The sequence below is a fragment of the Procambarus clarkii genome, chromosome 24, assembly GCF_040958095.1.
Source record: "Procambarus clarkii isolate CNS0578487 chromosome 24, FALCON_Pclarkii_2.0, whole genome shotgun sequence".
Lineage (NCBI taxonomy): Eukaryota > Metazoa > Arthropoda > Malacostraca > Decapoda > Cambaridae > Procambarus > Procambarus clarkii.
Genome location: NC_091173.1, coordinates 3144823 through 3168654, shown reverse-complemented (window position 1 = coordinate 3168654; position 23832 = coordinate 3144823). Strand labels below are relative to the sequence as shown.

Here is a 23832-nt window from a genome sequence, read left to right as displayed (position 1 = left end):
AGCCCAAACCACACCCCCAAAGAAAAGAAAGGGCAGTCTGTCAGCCAGGAAGACTCCCGAACCTCGAAACGCACCCAAAAATGGATAGAAGAACTGAACTCAAATGAGGACGGATCCATCGCAGAGGCATAACCCGGGTCTCGCAAAAGGTATGCAGCAAGAGCCTCCCAAGTCACCTTCGCGGAGATACGGGAAGTAGAAACCCTCTGGAAAGACAGAGCCGAGGTACCCAAAGCAGCCCGGAACCGAACGCAAATCATACTCATACAGGGAAGGGGGGTTAAGAAAACCCCTCCCCCTGCAACAATAAGCCCCGCGAGGAAGGCAAAAGCACCCAACCGGGGTCAAAGGGGGCCCCAAGGACCCCAGGTTGACTCCTCTCCAGCCGCAGGATCCCCCACGTCGGGACCCAGGGCAGAGCCGTCCTCCAAACCCTCTACCCCTAAAGAAAAGCCAGAAGCCAGGGAAAAGGCAGACAAGGTGATCTGCTGGTGGGACTCAGAAGCCTTGGCAGGAGGAACCGGCTCAAATGCCTCCGTCCTCGACCCAAATGGGGCAGCCCCTGAGGCAGCCCGAGCCTCATTACAAACTAAACCCTGTGCCGAGGATGAAACCCTCAGACGTTTCGGAGCTGGACATAGGGGGGGGAGGTGCAGGATGAACCATAGGGGAAGGACCAGGGAGCGCAGAAGGAGCCAAAGCCGAAGCGATTAATGCCCCCAGGTCCGGGTCCCTAAAACCAAAACGGGGCAGCCTCGGGGCATCCGGGTGGGAAACCAACTTACCACGTTGCAGTAACCTAAATCTTACATGCAACGCTGATGCTGCCTGTACCCTAACAGGAACATCCTCAGAGTAAAACTGGAGCACAAGCAGAGAACATGACTCACAAGACTCCGGGTCAAAGGTGTCATTGACCCAACAGGCAGCATGACGGAGGCAAAACAGGTGACTGTCACCCGGAGAAAAGGACACACAGCAACCTTCAAACCCGCACAAGGCAGGCTGGAACTCGGGAGGGAGTTCCAGCCTGCCTTGGGTCCACCGAGCCCTGACAGGGGTTTCCAGGGCCCGTAGGGTAACAACTACGGGAAGCCCAGGCAAGGTGTTGCTAACCAGTTAAGAAACCCAAACAAACAAGGGGTAGATGATAACAATGAAATTCCTAGAACGTGTACAAGCACGGGGCCTTACAGAGGGCCACCAAAACAATATCAGGGGAACTATAGACCCACGAGGCAGAACCTCCACCAGGCAAGCAAAAACAAAACAAAAGAAAACCCCCGCAAAAGTACACCGTCCCCAAAGGCAAAAGGAACCGGTCGCCGCTTAGGTGGCAGGTCGCACAAAACCTAGATGCCCTAACCAGCACAACACCACTCCCTACCCATGGCCAAACAAGGGCCTCAAGCCCCAGCTGGCCCCAAGGGTGAGGCAAATGCCAAGCAGCAAGAACCCTGACTGGAGCGGTGCCGAACGCCCCAGGGAAGATAACCCTGACACGCAGGGGCAGTACTCACAGGGCACCTAGGGAAGGAAGCCCCTAAGCACATGCAGCCCCTGCACTGATGAGGTACTTCTGGCCACCGCACACCACACAAAGACAGCAGAGAACGCTACACATGGCAAACACCGCCCAGGAATTTGAGGCCAGAGAAGTGTCTATCCCGGTTGACCCTAGCTTATGAACTAAAGGCAGCCGGCGTGGTGAGGTCCGGGGCCCCCCCCTTCCCCTTCCCGGGGAGGGGAGGGCTGCACGGATGACCGGCACGGCAGTAAATTGTGATAATGGCTTGTTTGCTGCTTTCCTTGGGATTGTAGGGAGTTTCTACCTCTCTGTTCAGTTTTTTGTTGTAGTTTCTTACCATGTGAGGTTTCTTTTGTTATGCCTACCTTTCTGGGTGCCTAACCCGGGTTGATGGCAGATTAGGAAAACCCCCAACCACAATGGGGTTTTCCAGGGCCATTGCTACCTGAAACCTCTCTGAAGGGGCCAGGTTCTGGCGCTGGTCCCTGATAGGTCTGAACTCCATAGCTAATGTTTAATATAACATACATCAGCTCGATAAGCTCCAGGGAGCCGTAGGGGCTCCCCACAGAAAAAGCAGAGGACAAAAAGGCGAAGACATCCTAAGAGTCAGGGCCCAAGCAGATTCCAAGGAGGAGGCAAATACCGCTTGCCGACACGCAAGTCAGGAGGCGTATAACAAGGAAACTGCATCCCGCAGGATCGGCACAAACAGCTTCAACAGGACAGCCGATGAGCGAGCCGCCAAGCCCAAGGAGCCGGACCCAGGAACAGCCCCAAGCTTTCCAACATCATCCCGGAGCCAGTCCGAAAAAAGCTCCAAGAGGGAAAAGAAACGCAAGGCCGACAACAGAAGGCTCCGGGCGCGCAAGTCCTCAGCAACCAGCATAGCCAAAAGGGATGGAACCTGCACATGGAGCTGAACGACACCAATATCACGAGGAAGGGCAGGAGCAAATAAGCACTCATTGAGGTGTTCAAGGCCGCCCCCCCCCAGGAAACCTGAACCACCGTCGACGCCTCACAGAGTGTGGGAACGACAGAAGGAGTGCCAAGCCTCCAGGGCAAAAACAGGACAGTCTGCCAGCCAGAAAGACTGTGGAATGTCATAACGGACTCAGAAAGGGAACGAAGTCCCAAACTTGAAAGGCGAAGGATACATCACGGAGGCATAATCCGGGTCACGCAGGAAGTTCGCCGCAAGGGCCGTCCGCACCGCAGAAGGCTGGATGCTGAAAACCTCCAGACGGATGGAACCGAGGCACCCGGAGGAACACAAAACCGAACCCGAGGAGGAGCTGATATCAAATCCAACTCATACGCAGAGGGAGGGGGGGGGGGAGAAAACCCACTCCTTGTAACAACAAGCTCGCTCAGAGGGTAGAAAAACCCAGGCGGGGTCCAGCTGGGCCCAAGGTCCCTAAATAAGCTCCTTCCCAGCCCAAAGATCCTCCTCCGCAGGACCCGGGGCCGAGTCATCCCCCAAAGCACCGACCTCAAAAGACAAGGCCGGCACAGCTGCTAAAGCCGAACGGAAGGAGTCCCACAGGTCAGACCCTGAGGCTTCGGCTGGGGGGGCTAGACTCGAATGCCTCCGTCGCCACACCGGAAGGGGCATCTCCCGAGACTGCCTGAATCTCAAGACCATCTAAACCCTGCCCCGACTCAGAAACCCTCAGATGTTTCGGAGCCGGATGCAAGGGAGGGGGACCAGAAAGAACCACAGGAGAGGAAGGACGAGGGGACGCGGACTGAACCAAGGTCAAAGCGACCCCCACCCCCAAGTCCGAGTCCCTAAAAGCAAAACGAGGCAGCCTTGGGGCATCCGGGTGAGCAACCAACCTAGGGCATTGCAAGAGCCTAAACTGCATCTGCAACACCTGCACTGCCTGTACCCACAAAGACTCATCATGGGATTGTGTAAACTGAGTCACGAATAAGCAACAGCACTCACAGGACTCAGGGTCGAAAGTGTCACCGACCCAACAGGCAGCGTGACGAAGGCAAAAACAGTGAGAGTCACCTTGAGACAAAGGGACCGAGCAACCCTCAAACTTAAATGAAGCCAGGCACGCACGTCAGTTGTTTGAGCGGCTGTGTGGGAGCCTGAATTTCGCCGTGCTGGTCTACCTATCGGGTCGAATCCGGCTTTGCCGGATGTTCTAGTTTCTTCAGGGTCGTCCCTTCTGCTGCTCTCACGATCGATAGATTCGGATCCCGGGAGCCTTGCTTCGGCTACTGCGTCGCTGGCTTCCTCTGCGGGTTTTTCAGGGTTCTGTGCAGTGGCACCTCCCCGAGCCTTCACTCGATGTGTTCATGGATGACCCGTCTCTCGGCTTGGGTTTTATAACAAGTGGTCATCAGGCCGGCCTGGGTCAGTGGGGTCCGTCTTTTTGTCGAGCTCACAGCATAGTGAGGGAACAAATCCACAAGGACCGTGACGAGGATTCGAACCTGCATCCAGGAGCATCCCAGACACTGCCTTAATTGACTGAGCTACAACATGGTAGCTCAAATTCGAATCCTCATCACGGCACTTGTAGATTTGTTCATTTGATGCATCACGTTATTGTGATTTCTGTGTGTAATGGTGAGGGAGTTTGCAGCAGTGTGGCATTCACTTCAGAGGATTTGGGTCGCTCCAGGAGCAACGATCTGGCTCCTTTCAGACTGCTCCCCGGTGGTTCATTGACTAAACTGCAGGGGTTTGATGTGGTCCTTGGTTCTTTGGGGCTGGTCGCTTTGGGTGACTCGTCTGATGAGTTTTTGGAGTTTGGCTCTCCTGGCAGTTCATGTTCAGGGGGTGTCAAACGTCCTGGTGGACGGCCTGTCTCGGTTCATTCCTCTTTCCACAGAATGGACGGTCGACGCCGACACGTTCAGTTGGCTCTGCCGGACATACAGGCGCCCAGAGGTGGACCTATTCGCATCGGCGTGGTCGAGGAGTCTTCCAGTGTTTGAGGCGCCCTTCCCAAACTGCGAGGCCGTCGGGGTCGATGCCTTTCGGCTGGACTGGTTGAGGCAGAGTTACCTGTACCTCTTCCCTCTGGTCCGGTTGTTGCTCCGGATCCTGGCTCGGTTGGAGACTTGCCAAGGGAGAGTAGTCCTGTTGGCTCCTTGGTGGCCGGGCCAGCCTTGGTTTTAGGCGCTTCCAGCTCTATGTCCGAACCCAAGAGTCTTCCTGCGGCTCCGCCTCTTTCAGCAGATTGGTCCGGTCCGGTCCATTCCATGGCTGGTTCGATCTTCACCTCCACTCTTTGCGTGTTGTCTCTTTGACGCGCGTCTGCCACCACTTGTATTGTGATCAGGTGGCTTAGTTTATGGTGTACCACCTGTGAGTTTCGTCTAAACGGCAGTATGAAATTTCCTGGCAGTCCTTTCGGCATTTTTTTGTCTCATAGTAGGTTGTCTTCGATTCTGATCGGGTTTTGTCCTTTCTCTCTTAGTTGTTTCAGGATCGTCATTTTGTGCCAAATACTGTCGCCTCGTTTCGTGCGGAGCTGGCGGAGTCGCGGCAGCTTGTTTTTGGAGTGGATGTCTCTTCTGCTCTGTTCTGCAAGCGTTCGCAGACGTTGTTTCACCTCTGGCCTGCTTATGTGCCGCCTGAGCCGTCCTGGTTGTTGGACCAGGTGCTCTCTTTTGTCTCTTCTCGGTTTGTGGTGGCCCCCTAGGTTCAAGACTGTTTCTCTTGGGTTCTTTTTTTGAGGGCATTGGCCTCTGGAGGTCGGGTCGGGGAGCTTCATGCTCTCCTCTGGCACAGGGGTTTCTTCTCTTTCGGTCCTGGTGTTCGTTTCGTTTGTTTGCAACCTTCTCCTTCTTTTATGGTGAAGAATCAGTCTGCTGCTTTCCAAAGTAGTCCTTGGGTTGTTGATGCTTGGTTGGTTCATCCGGGGGTGCATAATGTTTTGTGTCCAATTGCAACTCTTCGCTGGTATCTGCGCGCCACGGCCTCCGTGGCAGGAGACATGCTTTGGGTGGACCTGTTTTCCCTTCTTCCCTGTTCCAAGGTGCGGTTCTCCCAGGTCGTCCACAGGATTATTCGGTTCAGCCAGCCTGCGGTCTATCCCAGTGCCCACGATGTTCGTAAGTTCGCGGCTTTGGCTGCTGTTTTTGGTAATATGTCCTGGGGTGACATTCGGGCACAGGGCTTATGGAGGTCGAACAGGTTCCTGGCTGTATGGTATCTCGTATATATTCCTGGACCTTCTTGGGCGTGTGTAGCCTTTTGTCTCGACTTCGAGTTGAGGAGCGAATGACGACTGCCTCCCAGTTAAGTCCCTCTTTTTCTTTGTCTTTGGTTAGGTAGCTGTGGTGAGCCGAAGGGGCTCTCCACAGAAAACCAGCGTTGAATGTAATGAATACCATTTTCTAGGTGAGACCTGGAGGCTCCCCAGCATCCCTCTCTCCCTCCGGTTGGCGGTTTTTCGCATTTTTTGATACTTAGCCTCTGAATTGAGGAGAGTTGCCGGCGTGGAGGTCTGGGACTCCCCCCGTCCCCCTCCGGGGGGGGAATTCCTGCCTTTCTGGCTCTGGTCCCCGGTAGGCCTAAAACTCCTTCGATTGACTGTTGCCACGGTCTAATATATACACATCAGCCCAGTATAGCTCCGGGGAGCCTCCGGGTCTCACCCAGAAAATGGCATTTCATTACATTCAAAGCCGGTTTTTTAGTAGGGTAATAATATATAGGTACAGTATATAATATGATAATGCATTTTTATTGTGTACAAGAAAAAAAGACACTGATGCAAACGCCTCCTGAAAGTCACCTCTTGCAACGCTCCAACGCACTGGGGTTGGTCCCATATAGTACGTTGAATCGAGGTTGTACTGTATTTTTAAAAAGTGCATTTTCTATAACCATTTGGCTCTTATTTCAAAGCTATGACTGTCCACTATCTTCTCTTCCAAAAGCAGAAAACACTATCTAGTGAAACAAACTAGAGATTTTTAGCATACTCTACCTGCTATCTTAATACAGTACTACTTAAAATAATTCCTTTTATCATATCCCTTACTTACTGAAAAATGCTGATGAATGAAGCAGAGTTGATGTGGATTGAATTTCTACCATGGAATAATTCAGCACTGAAGAACAGCAGTGTTGGTTAAGTGGCATACTTAAACATAAGGTTCACACCCTATTCTGAGAATATTTGCTCTGTATTAGTACTGATTCAAATGACTAATGGAATAGCATATTATGAATAGCCTGTGAAACAAGAGTATACTTACTTATAATAAGCAATGCGTCTCTGTGAGTCATAGCAGCTGTATATGCTCTGTATAGAGGCCCACATCCTTGTCCCTCGGGTTCCTCCTTAAAAAGACAGTTTTATGAGGTTACTTCACATTCACTTCATCTGCCTATACTTGCAAAAACATGTACTCTAAATGAAAACCACAAAGTCTCACTGAAAAATCCACCGCTGATTATAATGAAAGGCCACTTCCTGGTGGGTACTATCAGTGGCTGCTCGAGCTACCTGACTAACTCCATGTCTCAACATCCAACCAGACCCATGGAGTTGCATGCACCTACTGGGGACCATGATCAGACGCTGGCTCCCTTAATAAACACAAGGAAGTTTGGGAGAATACTGTATCAACCCAGGCCAAATGGAAAAAAATGCAGAAAGGTAAAGTATCTCAAAACAAGTCTGACAAGAGGTTACAAGTTTCTGGGGATGCCATCTGATGATGGCTTAGGTTAATATTGTATCTCCAGACTCCCTTACCTCTACTGAAGGGGCCACATTTTGGTCCTGGAACAAAGTAAGCACTCATGATGCAAAGAGCCTAGTGGGGTGCTTTAGACATGGAGCTAACCAAGAAGGCAGTTCAGGGAGTCACTGAAGGGAGGCCACCCAGAAAAACCCATAGTTGAATTTAATGAAACATTCTTTCTGGAGGAGCCCTGGTGGTTCCTTGAAGCTATCTTGCCGAGATTGCGTCATACTAAAAGGATACATTAGTCACAGAAGTTTTGTTTGGCCTACTGGGAACCAGAGCCAGGAAATGGCCCCCCCAACCTTACACACAAAGGCACAGGAAAAAACCAGCTTTGAATGTAATGAAATGCCCTTTTCTGGGCGAGCCCCGGAGGCTCCCTGGAGCTTATTGGGCTTATGTACATTATATTAGACCGGGGCATTAGCTATGGAGTTCAGACTTACCAGGGACCAGCACCAGAACCTGGTCCCTTCAGAGAGGTTTCAGGGAGCAATGGCCCTGGAAAACCCTCTTGTGATTGCGGTTTTTCCTTATCTGCCATCAACCGGGATTAGGCACCCAGAAAGGTAGGCATAACAAAACGAACCCCACATGGTAAGAAACTAACAACAAAAACTGAACAGAGAGATAGAACTCCCTACAATCCCAAGGAAACAAGCAAACATAACACACTACCAACATGCCGCTCGTCCACGCAGCCCTACCCTCCCCGAGTGGGGGAGGGGAGGGCCCTGGACCTCACTGTGCCGGCTGCAAAGCGCTCCAGTTCAGAAACTAAGCTTCAACAAACGCGAAAACACCGTCGACCGGTGGGAAGGAGGGTCACCAGGGAGCATCCGGGGCTCACCCAGAAAATGGCGTTTCATTACATCCAATGCTGGTTTTCCGAGGGGAGCCCCTACGACTCCTTGGAGCTTCATACTCAAAGAGAAGGAAAAAAAAGGGGCTGACCCGGGAGGCTGTCACCACAAACTCCACAACGCAAAGTTGAGACAAAAGACTGTAACCTGCGGCCCAAAGCAACCCAAGAACACCCAGGAACACCCAGGAGCAGACATGCTCCCAAAATAACGGGCGGCCAGGAACCTGTATAACCTCCAAATCCCCATGCCCGAAAAGAGCCCAAGACATGTTACCAAACACGGCAGCGAAAGCTGCAAACGTCTGAATGGCACGGGCGTGAAGATAGACCGCAGGCTGGCTAGATTTAATAACCCTGCGGTCGACCTGGAAGACCCGAGCCCTGGAACAGGGAATGAAAGAAACCAGATCAACCCAAAGTGCATCCCCAGCCACAGCACACAGGTAAGCAAAGCGCCGCAAATGGACACCACACATGACGCACCCCCTGGCTGAACCAACCAAGCATAAAAAACCCAAGGACCCCTCCGGAAAACAGCCGTCTCTGCCTTTGCCAGAAGGCAGAGACGGCTGACGGCTGCCCAGGGTTTTCAAATCCTCGTCACGGCCCTTGTGGAATTGTTCATTTGATGCATCACACAACTGTGATTTCTGTGTGTAATGAAGTAAGGGCGAAGAGGGATAATGGCCTATTGACATAGCTCGAGTGCATGGGGGGAGTTATGTAAAACCCTTGTTTGTGCCTTGGAGAGGCTGCAGGATCCAGTAAGTTCAGTAGAACTTCAGTTTCAACTCCTTTTGACCTTGTCGTAGCTCAGTCGATTAAGGCAGCATCTGGGATGCTCTCGGACGCAAGTACGAATCCTCATCACGACCCTTGTGGATTTGTTCAGGAAGATAAAACCCCTGAAATGAGGTGAAAAACTCACCCATGCACGCTCGCTCGCATACCCAGGCACCGGTAAACAAACCGCAGTGCTGCCGGTGGCCAAGCAGGGAATTATCTGCAGAAAAGAAAATGGCCACCAACCAAGGAGACGTGACTGACGCAATAGAGCCGAAAACACGCCAGCAAATGTGGGAAGTAAGCAGACTTGAGGGACGAAAAACTGCGCCCAGAAGCAGATGACCCAGGCAGGGGGCAAACAGCCCCAGAACTGCAAGCGGGCATCCCCCACAGTCCCAGGAACCCGCAACAGAGGCCCCGGAGTAGAGCAGTCCTCCATGCTCTCTGCCCTTAAAGAAAAAGAAGAGTCCAGGGGAATGGCAGCAAAAAAGGGCCAGTGGTAAGACCCAGAAGCCTTGGCAGGAGGAACAGGCTCGAAAACATCAATCCACAACCTGAACGGGGCAGCCCCCGAAGCCGCCCGAGTCTCGGCACCAACTAGACCCCATCCCGACCCCGAAACCCGCAGACGGTCAGGTGCCGGGAACAGGGAGGGAAAAGGGCGAACAGCACCTAACCAAAACGAGCCGGCTCAGGGGGCATTCGGGTAGTTGCTGCAACCTAAGCCGAGCTTGCAACACGGATGCCGCCTGTACTCTGAACACTAAGGACATCAGAAGAGTACTAGAGAACAATCAGAGAACACAACTCGCAAGAATTCGGGTCAAGTGTCAGTGACCCAACAGGTAGCATGACGGAGGTAAAACTGGCGACTGTCACCTGAGACAATGGCACAGCAACCAAGGAACCCGCACAAGATGGGATGGAACCCGGAAGACACATCCAATGGTCCACCGAGCCTCGACAGAGTTTTCCAGGGCCAGTAGATTGACTGCTACGGGAAGCCTGGGCAAGGTGTTGCTAACCGGTTAACACCCACGCTAACAAGGTGGGATGCAACACTGAAAACACCTGCATGTGTACAATCACGGGGGTCTAGCAGAGGGCTACCAAACACTACTAGTGGAACTATAGCCACACTAGGCAGACCCTACCAGGCAAATTAACACTTTGGTCCAGTAATGACGCAGCATTGCGTGACTTTTTTACATGGGGAAGTACGGTAATGACGCAGCATTGCGTGATTTCTGGCGGCAAATTGGCGACGGTTTCGGGAGGGGCGCGCCGCGGTTTTGGACAGTACAGTACAACCTCGATTCAACGTACCCCGATTCAACGAATCTCCGGCTAGTTCGCACACTTTTCCGGCTGGATTTACTCACCCGGTTTGACGAACAATGGTTCACCGAAGCGGGGGATGTTCTGATTTGCGTACGACGTCGAGACAAGAGTTCACAGACTGGTGGAAAACTTTCACATTCTATCACAGATTACAATTATTAATTCCTTCATACGACAAGTTCGATCACACAAGTGGACCACACAAGTGGACCGCACATGTGGTCCACAAGTGGTCCACAAGCTTACGATGTTGGGACAGAGTTCACAGTGGTAGAAAACTTTACCATACCATCACAGATTACAATTGATAATTCCTTCATATGACAAGTTGGATCACACAAATGGACCACACAAGTGGACCACAAGTGGTCCACAAGCTTACGATGTTGGGACAGAGTTCACAGAGTGGTGGAAAACTGTTTCATTCTATCGCAGATTACAATTAATAATTCCTTCATAAGACAAGTTAGATCACACAAGTGGACCACACAACAAGTGAATCATATGAACCAAACACCAGCCAGAATGGTCCACAAGAAGTGACGCATATTAACCAAACACCAGCCAGAGTCGTCCACACAAGTGAACGACTGAGTTTCAATGATTTTCGTTCACTGATTTGTGGCACACGTATCTTTGTAAATTAATTTAAAGGCTGAAGCGTGAATAACTAGCTAATATGTTGAAATCTTCTTATATACATTTTCTGTGATGAAACAAGACGAGTGAGGGTGGACAGATAAGGGAATACTGTACAGTAAACCTCACTTTACAGTGAGGTTTCACTCACTTTCGTCTGTGTTGTCATAGTTCAGTGACCCATGGTTTTGAACGTTTCACATTAATAAATCATTTCTAAAACTGGTGTTTTAATAACTCTTTATTATCCTAATTAAACTAAACTAAATAAAACCAAAAATATACTGTAATAAGATAGATATCTCCTATTTGAGAAATTATTCACGTTATTGGCAGCACAACTCCAGCACAAGTGGACAGGTCTAATCCCTGTCCATACAACACCATGCTTGTGTTGTGTTCAATTTCGTCGCCACAGTTCAGCGATCTACGGCTTCGAAATAATAAAATTAATAAATCAGTTCCAAAGTAAGTATTTTTTATAGCTCTTATTATCGTAATAATGTTGCTAAACTAAATATATAACCCATAAATATATAATTTGATGTAAATCGAATATTTAAGAGAAATTTATGTTACTGGATCAGGCTTAAACACCAGCCTACTGAAGGGTGTACGTATAGACTTAGTCTGTGTTCGTACAGTATGCACCCAGTGCCCTTAGCTTTGTCTGCGATTGACGTACAGTATTTATCCGCCGGTGGAAGAATAATCGTGGAATTTACCATTTTTTTACTACACCTCTTTGGTTATAAAACAAAATGTCTCAGGGGCTTACTAATAGTGCCTTATTAATCCCAAAAAAGAAGCAATATTTTGCAAGAACTAGTAGCAGAAAATCAACCAGCACAAGAACAGCCGTACCCAACACGAGAACAGCTGTACCCAGCATGAGAACAGCCGTACCCAGCACGAGAACAGCCGTACCCAGCTCGAGAACAGCCGTACCTAGCAGGAGAACAGCTGTACCAAACACGAGAACAGCCGTACCAAGCACGAGAACAGCCGTACCCAGCAAGAGAACAGCCGTACCAAGCACGAGAACAGCCGTACCCAGCACGAGCACAGCCGTACCCAGCACGAGCACAGTTGTACCCAGCACTGGTACAACAGCTGTACCCAGCACTGGTACAACAGCTGTACCCAGCACTGGTACAACAGCTGTACCCAGCACTGGTACAACAGCTGTACCCAGCACAAGCACAGTTGTACCCAGTACTGGTACAACAGCAGCCAGCACCAGCTCAGAAGCAGCTGAACCCACAGCAGCAGCGAGCACCAGCAAAGCTGATGTAAACATCTAAAAACATCGTGTGCAGCGTGAACAGTTAGAACAAGTGTTAAATTTAAGTGTGTACACAGTGTTAAAATTAAAGTTGCAGTAATTTTAGTGTACAATAGTTTTCATAAACTGTATTGTAGTACTCAACATACAGCAGAACTACTTTTAATCAACACAGTGCCAACAGCATAATGCACTGCAGTACGTATTTAATGTAGAGCATTCACTACTTCATGAAACTTCAAGATGGACACAACTTCAACAATAAGGTAAATTTATGAATTACAGTATTTTTTAGTAGAGAAGTAATATATAGGTAGAGTATGTAATATGATGATGCATTTTTATTGCATACAAGAAAAAAAAAAGACACTGACACAAACACCTCCTGAAGGTCACCTCTTGCAACGAATCCAACGCTCCAACGAACTGGGGTTGGTCCCATATAGTACAGTATCCACTCAATTTAACGGCCTCTTTTATACCGATCTGCCGGTAATAACGACCGGTTTGGGAGACCGGTATTTAGAGCCTCATATAACGGTCTGGCGGTCGATATTACCGAAGGTCGGTATTGGGTTTGTCTTTGTATCAGAGGGTCCTCACATGGCAAGCAGGCCGCCTACCCCTTTCATCCCTTCCCTCACCCTCACTGAACCTCTACCTCCACACCCTCACTGCCTCCCCCCCCCCAAGACCCTTCTGGGAAATGGCTCAGTAGACTGCCAGCCAGCCAGAGACAACCTGGAGAATATCCATCTAATAAAGCATTCATGAAACAAGTATTTTATAACTTTTTATTATCCTAATAATATTACTAAACAAAATCTGTCAGCAAAAATATATATGATGTACATCCAGAATTAAATAAAAAACATCTGGTTAACTGGGTCAAGCGTTAGGCTTATCTCTTCCCTTCCCCACCACCAACAAACACACCCCCACCCCCCCCCCATACTTCCCATACACACGCTCTCTCTCTGCTTCACCTCATCATCCATTGCTCCATCCCTCCCTCCCTCCTTCCCTCCCTCCTTCCCTCCCTCCTTCCCTCCATCACTCCCCTCCATCCCTTCCTCCCTCCTTCACTCCCTCCATCTCTTTCTCCCTCCCTCCATCCCTCCCTCCTTCCCAGCTCCCTCCCTCCATCCAACCATCCCTCCCTCCCTCCTTCCCAGCTCCCTTTCTCCATCCAACCATCCCTCAACTCCATCCCTTTGTCCTTCCTTCCCTTCCTCCCTCCCTCCTTCCCTCCCTCCCTCCATCCCTCCCTCCCTCCCTCCTTCCCTCCCTCCCTCCATCCCTCCCTCCCTCCCTCCCTCCCTCCCTCCCTCCCTCCCTCCATCCCTCCCTCCATCCCTCTCTCCATCCATCCCTCCCTCCCTCCCTCCCTCCTTACCTCCATCTCTCCCTCCCCTCCATCCCTTCCTCCTTCCTTCCCTTCCTTCCTCCCTCCCTTATTCCTTCCTTCCATCCAAACATCTGGTTAACTGGGTCAAGTGTTAGGCTTATCTCTTCCCTTCCCCACCACCGACACACACACACACACCCGCCCCCCTCCCTATACTTCCCATACACGCTCTCTCTGCTTCACCTCAACATCCATTGCTCCATCCCTCCCTCCCTCTCTTCTTCCCTCTATCACTCCCTTCATCCCTCCTTTCCTTCCTCCATCCCTTCCTCCATCCCTTCCTCCATCCCTCCCTCCCTCCTTCCCTCCCTCCTTCCCTCCATCACTCCCCTCCATCCCTTCCTCCCTCCTTCACTCCCTCCATCTCTTCCTCCCTCCCTCCCTCCTTCCATCCCTCCCTCCTTCCCAGCTCCCTCCCTCCCTCCTTCCCTCCATCCCTTCCTCCTTCCTTCCATCTAAACATCTGGTTGCGAGCTGGTCCCTTCCCCCACCAACGACACCCCCCCCTCCCCCCCAAACTTCCCATACACACGCTCTCTCTGCTTCACCTCAACAATCATAGCGCCATCCCTCTCTCCCTCCCTCCATCAATCCATCCCTCCATCCATCTCCATCCACTCCCTCCCTATCTACCACCCAGCCTCTGCCTGCCTGCCTCCCTCCTTGCTGCTCCCTCCCTGCCTACCACCCAGCTGCCTCCCTCCCTCCCCGCTTACCACTCAGCCTCTGCCTTCCTGCCTGCCTGCCTACCTACCTCCCTCCATGCCTACCACCCAGCCTCTTCCTGCCTGCCTGCCTGCCTCTGCTTGCCTGCCTCTGCCTGCCTGCCTCTTGCCTGCCTGCCTCCCTCCCAAGCTCTGCCTGCCTGCCTCCCAAGCTCTGCCTACCTGCCTCCCTCCCAAGCTCTGCTTGCCTGCCTCCCTCCCTCCTTGCCTGTCCTTCCCTGCCTACCACCCAGCATCTGCCTTCCTCCTTGCCTCTCCCTGCCTGCCTACATTTCAGCCTCTCCATCCCTGCCTGCCTGCCCATCCACCCACCAGTCAGCCATCACTGACACAACGAGTGCATTTAGAGCCGACATGGTGCACGGATGTTCTTTGATTGTGCCGATATGTCCAACAAAGTAACGGAATGAATACTCCAGCCTCATGACAAATCAAAACAATGTGTTGTGAATCTGTGACGTCACAGGGTAGAAGGCACTAGAGTGGTGGACCCAGTGGCTGTCTGTATAAAATATATCTTACCTGAACGTTGCTTGAAAAATTACCTACACTTAACTTCGGAAATACCGGAGCTCCGGAAATAACGACCAGGGTACAGCCCCATATAGGCCGTTAAATCGAGTGGATACTGTACGTTGAATCGAAGTTGTACTGTATATGTATATATATATATACGGGGCCTCGTAGCCTGGTGGATAGCGCGCAGGACTCGTAATTCTGTGGCGCGGGTTCGATTCCCGCACGAGGCAGAAACAAATGGGCAAAGTTTCTTTCACCCTGAATGCCCCTGTTACCTAGCAGTAAATAGGTACCTGGGTGTTAGTCAGCTGTCACGGGCTGTTTCCTCGGGGTGGAGGCCTGGTCGAGGACCGGGCCACGGGGACACTAAAGCCCCGAAATCATCTCAAGATAACCTCAAGATAACCCCTGTAGGGAATTTCATTGTGAATACATTGATACCAAAATGAAAGACCTAGGACCAGAATTAAGGTAACAAAGTTGAAAAGAGTATACCTATTTTATTGCTCTTTATTAGCGCTCACTGCGGTAACGCACCGTCACTTTCTCTGTTTGCTGTGGGTGGACGCCGGGCTTTTGGACTTTATGTCTGCATATAACCCTGTAGGAAATTCTATTGCAAACACAATGACACAAAAATGAAAGATCTAGGACGAGAATTGAGATGTCCAAGGTGAAGAGAGTGTACACATTTTATTGCTTTTTCGCGTTCCCGGGTAACACGCTCTCACTTTCTCACTTTCTCGCTGGGTTTTTGGGCTTTATATGCATTTAGTCCTGTAGAGAATTCTATTGCGAACATTCATACCAAATTGAAAAACCTACGATGAGAAATGAGATGACAAAGTTGAAGAGAGTATACACATTTCGGTATCTCTATTGTAATGAGAGGCGCCTTGGGGTGGTGCAGCGCTCTCTTTCTGGTAACTTTCATCTTGTCAAAGGGTGGAGTGCATCGCTGTTTTTGACATTATATGCATATATTCCTGTTGGGAATTCTATTCCGAACACATTGATACCAAAATGAAAGACCTAGGATGAGAATTGAGGTGACCAAAGTGAAAGGAGTGTACACATTTTATCGGTCTTGCGTGCTCCCGGGTAACAGGCTCTCACTTTCTCTGTTTGTTGCGGATGGTACGCTGGGCATTTGGACTTTATATGCCTTTAGTACTGAAAGAATTCTATTGCAAACACAATGATACCAAATTGAAAAACCTAGGACGAGAATTGAGGTAACAAAGTTGAAAAGATTATACACTTTTCGAGATTACAGCGCGCTCCCGCGTAATGCTCAAACCCACCCAGGGTAGTGTGGCGCATGTGTGCCCAGAACATCAAAGTGTTAAAATAAAAACAAAAGAAAAACCTCGCAAAAGTACATTGTCCCCAGAGAAAACAGGAATTGGCCGCCGCGTAGGTAGGAGGTCGCGCAACACCTTGATGCCCTAACCAACACAATACCAGTCCCTACCCAAGGCCAAACAAGGGCCCCTAACCCTAGCTAGCCCCAAGGGCGAGGCAAATGCCGAGCAGCAAGAACCTCTATGGGAATGGTTCCTGAACGCCCCAGGGAAGATAACCCTGTCACGTAGGGGCAGTACTCACAGGGCACTTAGGGAAGGAAGCTCCTAAGCGCATGCAGCCCCGGTACTGATGAGGAACACCTGGCCACTACACAACACAAAAACACAGCAGTGAGTGCCACAAAGGCAAACACCACCTAGGAAACTGAGGCCAGAGAAGCGTCTGTCCCGGTTGACATTAGCTTATGAACTGGAGTGCTTTGAAGCCGGCGGGGTGAGGTCCGGGCTCGCTTGTTTCTTTGGGATTGTAGGAAGTTCTACCTCTCTGTTCGGTTTTTGTTGTTAGTTTCTTACCATGTGGGGTTGACATTAATAAGTTTGCTGCTCTTGCTGCCATCTTTGGCAACATGTCCTGGGCAGACATTCGGGCGCGGGGTTTTTGGCGGTCGAACAGGGTCCTGGCTGCTTGTTACCTTGTAAACGTCCCTGGGCCTAGTCGGGCGTGTGTCGCTTTGGGTCGGCGGTTGCAGCCAGTTGTCTCGACTTTAGGAGTTGAGGAGTGGGCAGCCACTACCTCCCAGGTAAATCCGTATTCTTTTCCTCTGTGGATAGTTAACTCCGGGGAGCCGAAGCTCCGCAGCTCCCTCCTCTCGGGGAGGGGGGAGCTGCGCGAAAAGCGGCGCAGCGACGTGTGACATCATGATCATTTGCTTGTTTCTTTTAGGGGAGTTCTATCCATTTGTTCAGCTTGTGGTAGCAATAACTTCACCAGAATAGGGGTTTGTTTTAGGATGCTTATCTTTTTGGGTGCCTGACCCAGTCGATGGCAGATATAGAATGCTTCCAACCAGACGGGGGTTTCTATAGGCCATTGCTTCCCTTGTCTCTCTTGAGGTGGCCAGGTCGTTATGGGGAACTTAAAAAAATTTTCTTGGGTATAATTGGACAAACTTGTTGCTAGGCAAGGAAGTAATTGAGATGTATGCCAAATTTTGCACAATATATGATGAAGGCACACAAACATTCATACCAAAACAGACATGCAGACCTAGGAAACGGTTAGTTCAATAGAAATTGCGAGAGGGCCAGAGATCAAAAGGCACAAAAATAGAATCATTATAGAAAGAGGCCAAACCCCCAAACATACCAGCGATACAAAGATGCAAGAAACAACTACAATTCAGTAAGAAGAGGCAGAGAGGAACTTTGAGAACAGTATAGCAGACAAATGTAAATCAGATCCAGGCCTTTTCTATAAATTCATTAAAAGCAAGCTACAGGTAAAGGATGATATTCAGAGGTTGAAAATGGGGGACAGATACACAGAAAATGAAAAAGAAATGTGTGAAACATTAAACGAAAAGTTCCAAAGTGTGTTTGTACAAAATGATATCTTCAGAGAACCAGACACAATAGGAATTCCAGAGAACAACATAGAGCTTATAGAGGTGTCTAGAGATGAAGTGGAAAATATGCTAAAGGATCTAAGTAGGACCATAGCAGTTGGTCCAGATGGAGTTTCACCATGGGTTCTGAGAAAATGTGCATCTGAGCTCAGCATTCCTCATCAACTGATTTTTCAGGCATCCCTTTGTACAGGAATCGTAGCAGACATGTGGAAAAAGGCTAACATAGTTCCAATCTACAAAAGTAGCAGCAGGAAAGACCCCCTCAATTATAGACCTGTATCATTGACAAGTGTAATATTGAAAATATTGGAAAAAATAATAAAAACTAAATGGGTAGAAAACCTGGAGAGAAATGATATAATATCAGACAGACAGTATGGTTTTCGATCTGGAAGATCCTGTGTGTCGAATTTACTCAGTTTCTATGATCGAGCCACAGAGATTTTACAGGAAAGAGATGACTGGGTTGACTGCATCTATCTGGACCTAAAAAACCAGCATTGAATGTAATGAAACGCCATTTTCTGGGTGAGTCCCGGAGGCTCCCCGGAGCTATCCAGGCTGAATGGATATGTATAACGTTCTGGCATCAGTCAAAGTGCTAGGAATTCTTGCCTAACGGGGACCACAAGCCAGAATCTGGCCCCCCTCAGAGAGGCATGAGGAGCAATGGCCTATAGAAACCCCCTTGTGATTGGGAGAATTCTATGTCTGCCATCGACCGAGACAGGCACCCAGAAAGGTAGGCGCCACAAAACAAACCCCTATTCTGGTGAAATTATTGCTACCGAAAGCCGAACGAGTGGACAAAACTCCCCAAACAAAATTATCAAACTAGCATGACGTCATCACGTCGCCGCGCCACCGTCTGCGCAACCCCCACCTGCCCGAGAGGGGGAAGGGGGAGCCCCAGACCCTCCACGCCGCCGATCCAACTGGCAGTTCTTGGCTGATGGAGTTACTGGCTGGTCGAGTGCCTCTGGCTCCAGTTTTTGTTTCAGTTCTGTGCCTTGTGGTGTGGACTGTCTCTACCGGTGGGGTGTAAGCCAGGAGTAAGATTCCACGGTACTCGGGCTGCATGCACCTAGGGCTCTTGATCTTCCCTAGGTGCCCTGTAAGTACTGCCCTTGGGGCTTGGGGCCACCTTCCACAAGTCACCTTGGGTTCTACCTTCGCTGTGTCCTTTACTGCTCGGTACTGGGCCGCCCTTGGAGTCGGCTGAGGGTTTGTTGCCCTGGTTTGTCTCTGGATAGGTGGTAGTTTTCGTCACAGGTAGGGGCGCGGGGTACTGCACAGCTAGTTTTCACCATAACAGCGGCTGGTTCTGTTCCGCCTGGGTACGTTGTCCTCTTGCGGGTTTTTTCTTTTGTTTTTGTTTTTGCCTAGTGGGGGGGTCTACCTTTGTGGTCCCCCATTCCTGTTCTAGGTGATTTCTTTAGATTCCTTCTGTTGATGGTACTCCCTGCTTGGCCCCCGTGAGTGGACACATCCCGGGGGGTCAGCTTTAGCAGTTTGTTGGTAGTATTGGGCGCCGGTTCGCGGTACCCTGCCTGGGCTTCCCTTAGCGTGTACCAACAGCTATGGGCCCTGGAAAACCCCATGGGGGCTCCGCGGTCCTATAGGTGTGTCCCCAGAGTCCCTCTCACGTCCTGTGAGTTTGTCGGTTGATCTGTCCCCTTGTCTCAGGGTGACACTCGCCGGTTGTGTCTCCGCCATGCTGCCTGTTGGGTCATTGTTTTTGTGACCCAGAGTCGTACGGCGAGTGTTGTCGGTACGTGCTTCCTTTCACCCAGGCCACTGGTCATGTTAATCGGGTGCAGGCGGCTGCGGCATTGCTTGCTGGTTGTTGCGGCCCCGGATGCCCGAGGCTGCCTCATTTTGGTGGTTGGAGTCCGGACTTTGGGGTAGGGGTCGCTTCGGCTCTGGCTCCTTCCGGTTCTTGTCCTTCCCCTTCTGTTCTCCATACTTCCTCCCTTGCTTCCTGCTCCGAACCATAAGGAGGGTTTCGGGGTTGGAGCGGGGCCTGGTGGGGTTGAGACTCAGGCGGTCTCGGGGGTTTCCTCTTCCGGGGTGGCGGCGGAGGCATTCGAGTCGGTTCCTCTAGCCGTGCTGTATGGGTCTGACCAGTGAGCTCCCTTCCTTAGTGTTTGAACGGATGCCCCGGCTTTTCCTTGTCAAGCTGGGGCTTTGGGGGTACGACTCGGCCCCGGGTCATGCCGGCGAGGTTCCCGGGGTTAGGGAGGGGTTGCCTGGGGGGCCTCGGCCCCGTTTGCCCCTCTTGGGTCTTGGTACCTTTGGTGAGGGGGTGGCAGTTCCTCAGAGTGGGGCTCTTCCTTCCCTCTGTGTTCCTGTAGTTTACGGGTATACCCCTCCCTGGGTTTCAGTTCCGTGTTCCTTCGGGTTCGTCGGTCCCGTCGTTCCTGGGGGGGGTGTTTCGCCCCCTTTTCCTTACCCTTTTTGCTCTTACGTTGCGATACTGTTAAAAAAAAAAATATAAAATCGAATGTTTGTTCAGGTAAGGTACATTACTACAAGGTGTGAAGCACGCGTTTATGGATTTATATATTGCCTTGTACATACAATGCCTAAACCACTTCGTATCATTGTCTCTGCATGTCCCTTGCTCAGGGGTGCTTGTCGTGGTTCTCGTTGGTTCGTGAGTCTCTTCGTACCTTCCAATATTATTGGAACGTCTGTTGATTTTCGATGAGGTTTCCCTCTGGTCTTTTGTCGGCCTCGTTGGTTACCTTCCGTCATCTGTTTTCTTTTGCTTCCTTTTCACCTTGTTTTGTTTTCGTGTCGTCTCTCCTTCCCTTTTTCGGTGTTCTTCGTCTTCGTTACACATGCCTTCCTGGTGTTTGTACGATGTGTGTTTAAGTTGTGTCTGTACGTTGTGTGTACAATATGTGTGTCTGCCTGGTGTACGAGCCACGCCTCCCGGTGGACAGGTGGTGCATTCGTACCTCGTGTAATTACCTAAGTGTAGTTACAGGATGAGAGCTATGCTCGTGGTGTCCCGTCTTCCCAGCACTCTTTGTCATATAATGCTTTGAAACTACTGACGGTCTTGGCCTCCACCACCTTATCACCTAACTTGTTCCAACCGTCTACCACTCTGTTTGCGAAAGTGAATTTTTTTATATTTCTTCGGCATCTGTGTTTAGCTAGTTTAAATCTGTGACCTCTTGTTCTTAAAGTTCCAGGTCTCAGGATATCTTCCATATTGATTTTATCCAGTGTGCTGGGGCCGCGGTGTGCGTTTTGTTTGTGGGCAGTATGATTGTGTGTTCGCGTCGTTTCTCGTGGTTTTTCCACGGCTTCTTGCTCGTTTTCTCCCTCCGGTTGTGGCCCTCTGGATGCTGAGGGTGTTCTGGATTTATGTCTGGGGGTGTCACTTCGTTCTTCCTCTGCTTCCGGGTGTGGGATGGCTCGGCGTGGTGCCGCTTCCTCCCCCTCTGTCCTGCTCTGTCTTCTGCGGGGCGCGAGCCTCTGGACATTTTTCTCCTTCGACTTCCGAATTTTATTCAGGTAACGGTACATTCCGTGCCTACTGCCTCGAGTATGTTTGGCTTTCGGGCACACCATTAGCGCTCTCGTGGTGTGTTACTTGGCTCGCCTGTGTTGTGGCACGGTCGTGTGTCTGCTCTGCAGGTGAGGTTGTCATGTCTGGTGCTTCTGTCAGCCATGGGCTGGTTCTCACTTTTTGATGAGGAGCTTGCCTAGTTGTGCTTGCGGGGGTTGAGCTCTGGCTTTTGGGCCCCGCCTCTCCTGTCAGTTGACAGTTGTGCAGTTTCCTGAGCCTCCTGGGCTCTGTCTTCTCTACGGTTGCTCCTGTGGGTGGAGTCTGCCTCCACCACATAGCTTCTTAGTGCTTTCTGCTTCCTTTCCCCTCTGACACTGATCGGGTTCTTTTTCGTGTCTATGGCTCCTTTGGGTACTCGGCTTCCTCCTGTGTCCCCTTGTGCATACGACCATATGGACATAAATCCAGAGGAACTGCAGAGGGCCTATTGGGCCCTACGAGGTGGCTCCTATTTCTTCCCAACCATTCCTGCTCATATACATGTCCAACCCACATTTGCACAAATCGTGGGACCCCACCACCACGTTACGCGGTAATTGGTTCCGCGAATCACCGAACCTGTTACCGTGCCGGTCATTCCTCAGGTCTTTCCTGATTCTACACTTATCCCTTTCATGCCCATTGTTTCGTGTCCAACATGTGCTGCAAGGGTGGCGTGTGCCTCTATCCCAGTTCTATTGTTTCGTGGTGATTGGTGACGGTAAACACAACCACTCAGAGGCTACAAATGTTTTGTTGCGCATACAGTGGTATGTGGGTGTTATTTTGGTGGGCAATGGTGCGAGTTCAGCGCACTGGGAGTCGGTACGGTTTCTTGCAAGTGTCTGTTCTAGACCACACTTGCAGGTTGACTAGTTCTCATTTACTACTCTGCTGCTTCTATGCTCGGGCTATACCTCACCGTTCTCTAAAGGTTGGCGGGCATATTAACTGGAAGTTTGGAACGGTTTGAGTTCCATGATTGGTCCTCCGTAGAGCTTTGCTTCTCTCGTTAGGCTAATGCGTTTGGAGCAAGTATCTTATTGGGATACTCTGCTCACTCCACCACCCTTGTTCACTGCTCCATCCTTGTTTACTCTTCCTCGCTTGGAGGGATTGAGTCGATGGCTCCTAAAAGGGGTGTTAGGTGTGGTGTGTTTGGTCACTTTGTGTGGGTCTTCAGTGACTTTTGTCCCTGCCTTTTGTTCTTTGTTGTCCTGTGGGGCTCTGCCCTGCATTTCAATGCTTTTGGTTTCGTTGTCGACGCCTGGGTCTTTTCCCTCTCGGGACACTCATTCCTTGCCTAACTTCAGTGCCTGACTACACCCTGCTGTCCATGAGGTCCATCAGGTATGTACGCCCTCCTTTCTACATATTGTGGTTGGTCGTTTGTCTTACTTCCCAGCTGCTCCTTGGGCCGTATTCGGGGTTTTCCTTACCTATTCCCGTTTTTCTTCCTCCCATGCTCCACCTATGTGTATCTGGGTCAGTGCTTCTGGCCTATTCTGTTGTTTGGTGCTCAGGTGGGCCTCTGTCCATGTTCAGTTCCCTGCTTTTGGACTTCTCCGGTGTTCAGTTTTGGTACCGAGTTCCTGCGATTTTCTGTGTGACTTCCTGCAGGCTTTGGTGTTGCGCTGTCTGTGGGGGGGGTTGTGGACTTTTGGTCTGCCGCTCCTTCCTTTCTGGTTCCTTTTCTTGGAACCGGGTTTGCTGGGTTCCGGTCCTGGCTCCAGTTTTTCTTTGTTCCTTTCCGGAACGGGTGTGTTTGCTTTCCTGCGGTTCACGTCCTAGGTGGTTCTCCTCTTGGATGCCTCTGGGACGCGTGCATCTTTCTTCCCTGCTGGAGCTGGTTATCTTGCTCCTTTGGGTTGCGGGGTCGCAGTTTTCCAATTTGCATTTTGCGCCTTCGTTCGTGGTGCTAGTTTCTTGTCATTTGTGTCGGCTCTGGTGGGTTCCTCATTGGTCTCCCACCTGTGTGTTTTGTCTCGGGGGTGGTGTGTGGTTTTCCTGGCGGTCCTTCCGGTTTTCCTATCACTGCGAAGGGTCCTTCGGTCTTTGATAGGGTTGGCTTGTCTTCCCTTCGGGGTTGTTCCGGGTCCGTCGTCTGGGCTAGTGTCCTATCACCTCATATTGGGTGGTGCTGGCAGAGCCGCTCCTGCTTACGTTCAGTGTTGCGGTTCCTTCTGCTCCATTCCACTTGCTGTCCTGGGCGTTGTTCCCCTCTGGCCTGCTCTTAAGTTCTGGTGCCGTCCTGGTAGTTGGCCTGGGTGGTCTCTTTTCTTCTCGTTTTGGTCTTTGTGTTGTCTGTGGTCTTGGTTTTTAGGTTAGGGCGCATGGCATCCGAATCCCGATTCCTTCCCTGTTTTCCTTATCTGTGGTGAGGTAGCTCCGAGGAGCCGACGAGGCTCCCCCCAGAAAACCAGCGTTGAATGTAATGAAACGCCATATTCTGGGTGAGTCCCGGAGGCTCCCCGGCATCCCTCCCTCCCTCCCTCTGGTTGGCGGCGTT

At 50.7% G+C, this 23832-nt stretch overlaps 1 protein-coding gene across 4 annotated transcripts in view; it reads right to left on the bottom strand.

The window, feature by feature from the left end:
* The window catches only part of LOC123761800 (uncharacterized), a 653931-nt gene that overhangs the window by 174738 nt on the left and 455361 nt on the right, over window positions 1-23832 (bottom strand). For all 4 annotated transcript variants that reach the window (XM_069330457.1, XM_069330459.1, XM_069330458.1 and 1 more), the window contains one exon: window positions 6764-6848. In XM_069330457.1, the coding sequence (XP_069186558.1) occupies window positions 6764-6848 (85 nt within the window). The remainder of the gene's footprint in view (window positions 1-6763; window positions 6849-23832) is intronic.